Genomic DNA, 12,379 nt, shown 5'->3' on the forward strand with positions numbered 1-12,379 from the left:
TTACATTGTTTTTGCAGCCTTAACAGAGGTACGAGTGTGGGTGTTAGATCGAGCTATGTTTCAAGCCATTATGATGAAAACTGGAATACAAAGACGTGATGAAAATATACGTTATCTTCGAAGGTATGAATCTTGCAAAAAACGATTCAAAAGTTGAATGATTATTGCCAAATGGCTTGGTCATGATCAACGTTTAATGAGACACAAATATGAACAGAATTCATATAACATCACGGATTGGGCTTTTCATTGTTTACTAGAAACCTATAAGTCCCAAATGTCCTGATGCAATCTAAAAATGTGGGTTATAATCAAGAGTCTCCAAAAATATACCAACATCGGAAAACTCGTTAAAAAAAGAAACCTAAGGGGTGTATTAAATTTCTGTAATGTACACAACAAAATTAAACATGTCCTCTTGAGATATTGATTTCATTATACTAGTATTATGTTTCTAGTGCTAGCAAAAATCATGAAACATGACTCTATTAGATTATACTGGTAAAACCATGGATTGTATTACTTAAAGCTAGCCTCCTACCATGAAAAGAGTTGTTTTGTGTTGATTTCCCATGCTGGACACAATTTGTACTGGTCTTGTACTAGTCTACACAAATCTGTGCATCTCCATGTAATACAGTGTACTCTGTAATAACCAACATTACTCTGACTCTTGTGTATTCAGAATTATGACATTAATCAGTGGTCCTGACACTCAAAAAAATCTGTATAATCCGACTCATAATCATTTTGATCACTTATTGCCAATTAGATAATCACTTATATTATTGATAATCCGGATCAATTCAAATCACATAAAAACAATTAGATCGCTGAACTAAATTCTGCTGATTAATCACCGCCAATGACCTCTCTTCTAGATCAAGGTCATTGACTGTAGATCAAATGGCATTGGTACTCATATCATTCATTACAACGTATAGGACAGAAATATATGCAACTTGACTATTCTTTGTTTCGCGTTTTATCAAAATTCTAATAATTCCAATAAAAATCATATATAAATAATAGTACATATACAACTGAATTGTCTTTTATTATTGTCTTATTATTAGGAAGGTATCGTCTTTAGTGTTAGAATTTATGTGGGTCACTGAGCTATAAATAGTAACACGCGGCAGTGTTAAAAAATGTCGAAAGTTTGAGTACTCTGACATTCTCGCTAATCCAACATTGTTTTGCAGTCCCATTGTATGTAGGATTACACAGAGTATACTGTATATATTTTTTAACTAAAGAGCTGAATCAAGCTAAACAGAAACAACAGGTTTTCTATCCATAACAGGGGGATGCCTCGAATCAAATTTCTTATTCTAAACTTTGTGTTAACGAGAATAAAATTGATGAAAGTACATTAACCTGTGGCATCAACTAATTGAGGACATAAAAATTCTAGACTTGAGTAGGATGCCAACTTTAATCTTATTAGCAGTAATTATGGTAAAGGAAGGATACAAGAATAATGATGATACAGTTTTTATAACCAATTTGATTCTATATTTACTGGTAATATACCATAATATTATCTATCTCTAATAACATTACAACAGCCAATAATGGTGGACTGGAAAAATACACCATAGCTAATCTGTTGTTAAATTATATATAGACTTCTTAAAATAACATTAGACTTCAAGAGTAAAAGAGACTAGATTAGATTATCTGTGATGCTGTATATAGGAATTACCTTAAAGACAAAGACTGAACAATTAAGGCATAATGTTTAAACTCATTTATGCCAGTGCATGCTGAATGAACTTACTCATTATATTTTAGTGTCAAATTAACATAAAAAATACACTCATGTTGTCAAAGTTAACATTCATAACATTAGTTTGCAATCATACATAATTTTACTACCCACTGGTTAAAATGGCATACCATCTCTTATTTAGGAAAATTCAGTGATGTGCTTGTGTAACATTGCAATAAAGCAGAGCCAGAGCTTTCCAGTAAACTGTCTTATCAGCAGACTTCTATCTGCTTGGATACTTTATCATCCCAATTGACCAACAACCAAAATATTGATAGTAACTATCACATGCCATCACTGTTGTCTGGGTCAAATGATACATAAAGGTTAAAACAATTCATTCAAAACCACCATAGTTCTACATCATTAGAATAGAGTCTAATTAATCTCTTGGGAATATAGATTTATTATATGTTCACTAGTTTTATCAGCATTGACTTTCAACTGGTATTCAACTGGTATTCTGTCATTTTGATTCAAGCAGCTCTGGCTGGTTCAATCAATTTCTAATAAGGTTGGTAAGTTAAGGAATGTACAGCAAAACTAAATTTTATACCAATATCAGTAAGTGGTGACAAAGTACCAATACAGATGTGTGGATACATTGCATATAGCTGACGTTGCTTGTCATATTTGTCCCCAGCGGCTGAATTGTCACTCTTTTGTTGCTTGAAGTTTTCATTTATGTATTTGAAAAAATTGTGGTATTATTATGAACTTTATATGATAAATAGAATAATAATCAATTATAATATCAGTGCCTTGAGAAATATTCTTCAACTGAATAGATATGAGAAACTTGGTGAAAGATACATAGTGATATCTTAATTGAGAAATAGTAATAACACATTATCATATTGATTAAAATGAAAAAATAGTAAATTTTTAAACACCATGAATCATTTGGGGTGACACAACTGTCCTTATCTTTTATTTTGAATTCAAATTGGAAAACAATGTCAGAATTTTATTTAAACTGGTGTTTGGTATAAAGATAATATTAGTTTCTAGTTCTAAAAGGTTTTAATTATACAATTATAGAGTCTAACCCAATAGAACTAAGATTCTAGAATGTCATGTGGTAATTTCACTGCAGACTAAACAATTCTTGACATTCTAAGAAATGTAATAATAGTATTTTAGTATGGTACAGATTTAGAGGACTTATTTTTACACAATGATTGGTAGATACTGAGGTCTTCGGGTATGAATAAAACATGTGCTAGATAGTTAAGCTATGATTTGTGATCTTTCCAAAATAGATAGTGATGACAAACAGGGACACATAGCCTTTTCATATTTTAAAATATTGTAATAAATGGCTCTTCAGGGCATTGACTGGTCTATTTCATGTTATGAACACTGACACTGATTTCTTGAGATTGGTTGTGTATTTTATGAAGATTTGGAATCCTTCCCTTCGGTTTAAAGTTAATTTTTTGTCCTTATGTTTTTATACACCCACATCTCTCTATGCGGACGAATATTGTCATTGCCCCATAATCTTGAATATGCTATTACTCTCATAGTTTTCAACCGATTTTGATGAAACTTAAATTGAATGTTATTGGACCTAAATCGAAAGGTTTGAGAAAGTTTAGTTTACTTCTGATTAGATTTAAGGTTTTTACAGTTTTGAGGAGTTATCGCCCTTTAACCTCTATGCAGTAAGTGCTATCAACATCAATTGCTCTTGAACACTCTGTCCGTCCGTCTGTCAACATTTGCTTGTAAACGCTCTAAAACCTAGATTCTTTTATGGAATCAAATGAAATTCGGTATGTGTAAAGATATTCATAAAACGAAGATCAAGTTCGAATTTGAACTATTTTCGATCGTTAGAAGCAGAGTTATTGCCCTTGCCCCAAAATCTTGAATATGTTATTACTCTCTTAGTTTTCAACCGATTTTGATGAAACTTAAAATGGATGTTTCGTTTTTACCATCTGCATGCCGTGAAGGGCGTCTATGGCTGTGGTCCACTATCTGTTAATGTTTTGACAGCCCTTCAAACTAAAGAAAAGTAAGATTGAAAAAAGATGAATGGATTAATCTCCAACAAACTTGAATTTTTGTTTTTTCATTTTTGTTTAATCGTTTTGGTGGTGTAAATGATGTGATAGAATTGTAAAAAATTTAAGAGAAAATTGAAAAAATTTTCCAGTCATCATGTAATAAATGGCTAAATATGTCAACCAGGGCAGATTTTTCTATTCAATTGAAATTTTAGCAGAACTTACCAGACCCACGCGTTTCTTTCCTTTCTATATTTTCAAATATAAAGTGATAATTATTATCTGCACTCTGGACTCGAAGGTAATTAATTGATTAACTGGTGTGTTGATCTACAGTTCAAACAGCCTACAGATTTTACATCTAGTTTTATGATCATGCAACCTCATGGAATTCCCTTAGTTGACACAATGCTTGCGAAATATTTTTTTAGTTTTTTGGTTCAGTATCCCATTCCCATTTTGTTTCGTTTATTATTGCATTCTGAAGCTACTCTACCCAATTCTAATATATATTTTCAGTGTGCCTTTATTACGAGATCTGCCTGCTGACAAATTAGCCAAATTAGCTGATGTTTTAGAAATAGTAAGTATCTTCTGTTTGTACTATTTGTTGTTTACTTTCTGGAGTATTACACAAATATTAATCAATTCAGCAACTAGTTCTTGAAGAAATAGTACAATTAAATCCAATCCAAGTGGAAAGCCCCTTGTATATGGTCAAATATACAAATAGATAGAAATGTTAAAGCAAAATAACTGGCATGTAATATTTCACAAATTGTTCAGGTTACCATAGTTTAAAGATGGATTCCCTTATTTTCATTTATGAAAATGAAATTACTAATACTTATATGAATAGAAAGTAGAGAGGTTCTAATGACTTGGAAAATACCAGTTTGTCTCACAAGTCAATAATTATTTCATAATTAGCTAAATTAGAAGAGAATTACAAGCAGAATTCCAATGAGTGACCAATCAAGAAAGGCCAGAAAGTCTTTTTTTGTTTATCCAGACTGTACTTACATGGACATTTCTGATTGGTTAAAACTCCTATTATATGCAAAAAGAACATAATAATATGACTAAAGATAAATGATAATTCATTAAAAACACCAACTAATCAAAATGTTTGCTCTATTTGACACAAAAATATAAGTAAACCATCTTTAAGTAAAATGTAGTTATCTGAACATCAGAGCTGATATCCACAACTAAATATATTGCCCCATTTCTTATAAAGATTGTATAATGATTTTGGCTTGAAGATGCCATGTCATTAACTCATGTCGCTTCATGTAGGTATATCAATCAACTACCCTAGCCTGTTACACATTAACTTTATTTAGGCTTTAAATTCAATTATTGTAATGACAAAACCCCTAGGGTATCTGAAATAAATATTGCAATGTGTGGGAAATGGCACTATTGTATAAAATCACCTGCTCATAGATATAATATCAAACCTAGACCTGATCTCAGTTATATTTTATCATGTTTAATCCCAGATGATTTGAAATTGCTATGATTTATCATGTGAGGTGTGATTTATGTAGAATTGTAAATTGACCTTCACATTTCATGTAATAACTATGAAAATTGAAATACAGAACATATATTAGATACTATGGAATACTATTTGGTCAATTTGTTGCAATTGCATATTGCTGTTTTAGAAGTATATATTTCAATTTTGTTATCAGTGTCCAATGTCAATGTATTTTAAATTGTATTAAGAGCATTAACAAGATGAAGCTGTGTTTTCCTGAAACTTTTCCTGAATATATGGTGAATTAACAGGACCACTAACACATATATTTGTTATATGTTTTGAATTTATTGTTGTCAGTTTTATTAGAACACAACAGCTTTAATTTCATTTGAACTTGTGGATTTTGGAACTTGTCTCATAAAACGATTTTTATACAAGAAAAACAATTCCATTAATCAAAATTCTTGTTCAAAGTATAAGAAAAATGAAAAGAATAAGCAGTTTCAACATTTGAAAGAGAGACTAAGAACTAATATGGAAATGTAACAAAGTTATATTTTATTTATGAGAGGTAAATTAATAGTTGAAAATTCTTTACAATGTTATAAAGTTAGTCTGTTGATTAAATTCTAGTATTTGTATGATTAATGCAGAAATAATAATACGCTGTTTAACAATAGCTAACTGATTTAGAAATAATTACTTTCTGTTTATTCCTGGATATTTGTTATGTGCTTGACTTGTACAAAGTCATTAATTCAGAATTCTTCATAAAGATTGTCATTATCATTAACTCATTTTTTATTTTAAAAAAACATGAGAATATTTAGTTCTGTTCGTGTTCGTTAACATGAAATCCAATCTTCTCTGTATTTAATACAATTGAACAATCCCTTTGTAAGCACTGTCTCATTTTCTTCCAAATTACATATGTGTTGTTTCACATTTTGGCTAATCATGAACACAAGGGTATATCTTTGGTCAATGCCTGCTAGTGTTGGTGATTCTGTAAATTGAGAGCTGTGTGTCTGGAAGTTGAAATCAAGAAATTTTGTATTTTCCTTATGTGTAATGCAGGTTTCATATGCAGAGATAGAAAAGGAGACTAGTTTCTGGTATGGTATTATTTTCAGTCACTGGATAGATAGCAGGATGTGTATTGTGAAAGATTACTAAAATAGGTGGCACTGACATTAATAAAATCAACAGCTGGCATTGTGTGGGGAAGCAATTTGTCTTCACTCAATTTTCTCATAAATGCTCAGAATGATCGATAGCTTAATCAGAAAGTTTTGGACTTGATGAATTTTTGTTGTTTTTCCTGTCAGTTGTAGATTGAAGCGTTATTAAGTAGTAGTATTTTTATTAGAATTAGATCAATCATGATAATCCTGCATCACAACTCGCAGGATATTAATTGTGTATATCAGTATTTATCATTTATAATAGCCAGGAGAAACTAAGTAGATTTAAATTTGATATTGTTTGATAGCAAATAGGATTTAATTGTTATTATATCTTTCAATGTGAGATGTTTGTTTGTTTTTTTTTGTCTGAGAAAGATTTCAGAAGTTTTGTTTCTGGGAAGGGGTATGTTGGTTATTGTTTTTTGTGCTTGAACATGGTTTGGTAGCAAATAGGTTTAAGATTTAATTATGTGTGGCAATAGGAGATGTTGGTAAGGTTATTGATGTATTTTTATCTCAGAATCGTAATTGAAAATAGGATATATTGGTAAGGTTATAGATGTATTGTATCTGAGAATTGAATATATTGGTAAGGTTATAGACATATTGTATCTGAAAATAGGAGATGTTGATAAGGTTATAGATGCATTGTGTCTCTGGATGGGAGATGTGTGTAAGGTTATTGATGTTGTTAAGGTTATAGATGTATTTTATCTGAGAATAGGAAATATTGGTATGGTTGTAGATGTATTGTATCTGAGCATAGGAAATATTGGTTAAAGATCTATTGTATCTAAGCATAGGAAATAAGGAAATATTGGTTAAAGATGTATTGTATCTGAGCATAGGAAATATTGGTAAGGCTATAGATGTATTGTATCTGAGCATAGGAAATATTGGTTAAAGATGTATCGTATCTGAGCATAGGAAATATTGGTAAGGCTATAGATGTATTGTATCTGAGCATAGGAAATATTGGTAAGGCTAAAGATGTATTGTATCTGAGAATTGAATATATTGGTAAGGTTATAGACATATTGTATCTGAAAATAGGAGATGTTGATAAGGTTATAGATGCATTGTGTCTCTGGATGGGAGATGTTTGTAAGGTTATTGATGTTGTTAAGGTTATAGATGTATTTTATCTGAGCATAGGAAATATTGGTATGGTTGTAGATGTATTGTATCTGAGCATAGGAAATATTGGTTAAAGATCTATTATATCTAAGCATAGGAAATAAGGAAATATTGGTTAAAGATGTATTGTATCTGAGCATAGGAAATATTGGTAAGGTTATAGATGTATTGTATCTGAGAATTGAATATATTGGTAAGGTTATAGACATATTTCACTGAAAATAGGAGATGTTGATAAGGTTATTGAAGTATTTTATCTCAGAATGGAAGTTATTGGTAAAGTAATGGTTGTATTGAATATTAGAATAGATGTGTATAAGGCTATAGATGTATTGTAGCTGAGAATATGAGATGTGGTAGGGTTATAGGTGTATTGCAGCTGAGAATATGAGATGTGGTAGGGTTATAGATGTATTTTAGCTGAGAATATGAGATGTGTATAAGGCTATAGATGTATTGTAGCTGAGAATGTGAGATGTGTATATAGCTATAGATGTATTGTAGCTGAGAATATGAGATGTGTATAAGGCTATAGATGGATTGTAGCTGAGAATGTGAGATGTGTATATGGCTATAGATGTATTGTAGCTGAGAATATGAGATGTTGGTAAGGTTATTGGTGTATTGTTTCTCAGAATTGTAGATATTAGGAAGGTAATGAATGTTTTATAGCTGAAATTATGAGATGTGTGTAAGGTTATAGATGTATTGTAGTTGAAAATATGAGGTGTTGGTAAGGATATAGATGTATTGTATCTTTGAATGGGAGAGAAGTGGAGATATTGATAACGTTATTGGTGATACTGTATCAGAGATTTTTGAGAGATTTTGTTGAGGTAAAAGATATATTGTATCTTGTAGAAAAGGAGATTATAGTAAAGTTATAGATGTATTGTATTATTTGAATGGGCAATAGATGAATCTCAAAATAAGTAGATGTATTGTATCTCAGAATGGGTTTAGATGTATTATATTTCAGAATAGTAGATGATGGTAAGGTCACAGGTATTGTTTATGGAAAAAGAAAAAAAAAAAAGATTTTTTTCAGTAGAAAAGGCCACCAGTACAAATTCACAATATAATTTAGTAAGAATATATATTCTATAACAGTATGTACATCAATCAACCATGTCAATAGTGAATGATTTCCATGGTTTAGTTTATATTTGGCTAATAACAAAATTGTGTTGTCATGAAATTTACAACAGCTATTCCCCATTTCAGGATTTTTACCATGAAGGAGAATATATAATACGTGAAGGCGCCACTGGAGATTCCTTCTTTATCTTAAATAAAGGAGAGGTCAAGGTCACACAAAGAATTCAAGGTCACAACAATCCACAGGAGATACGCAAATTGAAGCGAGGAGACTATTTTGGTGAAAAGTCTTTGCTAAGGTAACTAAAATGATGACTATTTTTTCATCATATTTGATGTTGGGAAATGAGAGTTTGAGACCACTGAGCTACCCCATTAACTTGGTCAGTTTAACATCATCAATGAGTAAACATTTAACTATCATCAAACATAATTTTGATCATTTCATATTTTTTGTACCTTTTATTTTTAGTGAAGATCGTCGTACAGCTAATGTGATAGCCCTGCCACCTGGTGTAGAATGTTTAACAGTAGATAGAGAGTAAGTTATGACTGTCCTTTAAATTCGTTCAACTTTTCAGGCTCAGACTTTGAAACTTTGTAAATTAAAAGGCATGGTTGTCCATTTTACAAAGGTCAGTTGTAGTTTGGTCTCAGAAACCGGAATAAATCAGCTATGCTAATTGGTTATAGAATTCACAGCATACAGTTCTAGTGCTCCTGAAGTCTTTTTGCATATGTTCAAAACTTAAATTAATCACCGAACATGGCAAACAATAGACTTAATGAATTTCTTTTAGACATAGATAATTACTCTATATTGGTCAGTAATGATTTACCCTAGAGTAGATCAAATCATTGTTAAACTCTATGTGGTTGTCACATAAGATCTTGGTTTATGTCGTGGTCATGTGACATTCACATTGAGTGTGCTGTAAATTTGATAGTAAGTCATTAATTACTGTAGTTTAATGAATAGTAATCAACTCAAAAACCCACCATTTCACTATTTAAAACTGATCATGGTTGAAATCAAATTAGATTCTGAAGCATCATTATCTATGCCATACATGAACTTGATATTTCAGGTAATTAATGTCAAAGTAAAATTTGTAATGATTAAGTTAATTTATTCTTGGCAGTAGAGTGGAATTTCCAGAATTGCCACAAAAAAATAGCATTTAATCTTTTTAGTATTCCAAGTATTAGTTGTACCCATTTCTAATTCCACTTGGGAACTGATCAATTAGGAACAGAAAAAAGTGTTAATTGATGGAATGTCCTATGTATATTCACTTTGAATATCTGATATATTTTCAGTTCTTTTAATCAGTTAATTGGTGATTTGAATGAATTAAGAACAAAAGATTATGGTGATGAAGCTAGAGGTGCATCACGGTGAGTATTAATATTGTTATGTTTTCATATAACTGGTATAACTAGCACATCAATCAGCTTAAAACATAAGAGATTCTACCCTTGACAGTTCCTGCAATGTACTCTAGATATCTGTATCACTTTTCAAAAGTAGACATCATGTTGACATACCATTATTTAAAGGAATTGTGTCTTAAATGTGACATTAGTCTAAGTAACTTCATTTTGTGTAAGCTATGTGTTGGCTATTTTATTATTAATGATATGAAGTCTGAGCGTTCTTTTGATATGGTTAGCTGAGATTAGGTTGTATCTGCTTTGCTGAATAAAATGTTTCTGTGGAAATTTAGAATTCTGTTCATGCACCTTAGTATTTTAGGAATTGTTTTCATTTAGAAGTGCTGTGCATGTATACCTTAAACACACTGTATCTATCTACATTGTCTTTATTTCATGTTAGAAAATAAGTGTGATACTAAATTTGTTCCTTCCTCCTCAAAATTAATACAATATTGTGCTCCATATGATTTCTAAACAAGGATTTCTGATTGAAACTAAGCAGTTTTGTTTTGTAGGCCCTATATTTTGTTAGTTTAAAAAAAATTTCTGATCTGTGAGAAAGGGTTGAAATTCATAGTTGACTGATATTAAAATGTTGGATGAAATGTATTGATGGAATTGGTACCCAACTTTAAGTCAAAATGTTTCCATTCTGTTGATTAGTTTAGAATCAGTCTTGACGGAATTCTCATACATAAACTGCTATTTAAAAAGGCTTTTATCATGATTAAAATTAGACCAATGAATGGAAGAATATTGATTTTGGCTTACTGATTACTATTGGTGAAGAATGAAATTTTGTGTTGCGAGACTTTCTCACGGAAATTGGTTAGTTCATTATGAATAGATTCAGATTAGCATGAAATCTTAATTAAAGGTAACTAAAGTATTTAAAAAGACTCCTTTTATAGTTTGATGTTTGGCTTCTTCTCTCATGCTGTAAAATGTTTCTTGCTAATAGTTTAGTACAAGCACCAATTAACTTTTTTTCCTTTTTGGAATGGAAAATTCTTGTTTAGCTTTGGACATATCTCAAACCAGGTTTTTGCATTGCTCTTAGTACATAGTTGAGTCAAAATAGCTTGGGTACATAATTAAAACCAGACCCTTTCCTGGAGGATGCCATATTGATCTGGTACGTAATTAAATATGCATATCATAGATAAAATAATGAAAAATTATTCAACTAGATAAGACCATAAAATATCAGAAATTCCTTAGATGGCAGTGTCAGTTGTATTTTTCTTCTATAGAACAACTTATGAACAAATTTGATCAAATTCACAAAACTTATCATTCCTTAACTTGGGAATACAATTTACTACCTATCCTAAATGATTATTAACTGTCAAAAGTTTTCCTAATCGATGAGAATATTTAGTAAATGTATAAAAATACCCTCAAATGTATGGAACATCTATCTTGTTAATAAGGTATTAAGCAAAGTCTTTGAAAGTGATCTGATTTTTTTTTTCTAGTTTGTCCCCACGAGCAAATGGCTCCAAAACAAAAAAAAAGTTAGGAATCATTGAAGAGTAATTATCTTTCAAATCTTTGAACTAATTTTTTTTAAAATTTATTGTATAACAATTAGCTATAGAGCAGAAATTAATCTTTTTTAGGAATTTGTTTAGAATTTTTTTTTTTTTCACTCTGTCAGATTTCAGAATATATATTTGATGATATTTTATCTGATATTTTTTACTGTGGTAAATGGGATTTCATTGTAGATCTGTTAAATATATATTTATATATTATATATATATATTTTATATTTCAAAACATAGAGATAGATTAAAAGTATTGTATTAAATAACTATAGGATTATTTCTTGATGTTATCACATATAATGAAAATATGGCCCAGGACATTCTGTGTCAATTATTTTACATAGGACTTTCATATCATGGTCTTGTTAGATTTGCTTTAAATCCATTTTGGCCCACTCTTAAAAATATTAAAACCTACTAGAAGAAATCAGTACCGGAACACTACCTGTCACTAAGTGACATGTTAATCTTCAGGAGTAATTCTCAGCATTTTTACAGATTGATTTCATTTGTTCAAATTTCCTTTCTTCTAAAAGTCTTCAGATCATGATATAAGTAACGGTTGGCCACAGAAAAATTATGGAACAAAATATCTTTAGCCATATTTAGTTAAATTGTATGAAAAATATTTTTGATCTTTAACCATAAAACTTAATATTTTTGAATCTTTTAACAATAGAATTATTTTTATG

The 12,379-nt window shown here is 30.3% G+C and overlaps 1 protein-coding gene across 1 annotated transcript in view; it reads left to right on the forward strand.

Moving 5' to 3' along the window:
- LOTGIDRAFT_127769 (hypothetical protein) overlaps positions 1-12,379 on the forward strand; it is a gene marked incomplete at both ends in the record, with an annotated part of 51,740 nt that overhangs the window by 24,795 nt on the left and 14,566 nt on the right. Inside the window, 5 exons of the mRNA XM_009063596.1 lie at positions 18-123; positions 4,309-4,372; positions 8,827-8,999; positions 9,173-9,241; positions 10,021-10,098. Of these exons, the coding sequence (XP_009061844.1) occupies positions 18-123; positions 4,309-4,372; positions 8,827-8,999; positions 9,173-9,241; positions 10,021-10,098 (490 nt within the window). The remainder of the gene's footprint in view (positions 1-17; positions 124-4,308; positions 4,373-8,826; positions 9,000-9,172; positions 9,242-10,020; positions 10,099-12,379) is intronic.

The sequence above is a fragment of the Lottia gigantea genome, assembly GCF_000327385.1.
Source record: "Lottia gigantea unplaced genomic scaffold LOTGIsca_59, whole genome shotgun sequence".
Taxonomy (NCBI): domain Eukaryota; kingdom Metazoa; phylum Mollusca; class Gastropoda; family Lottiidae; genus Lottia; species Lottia gigantea.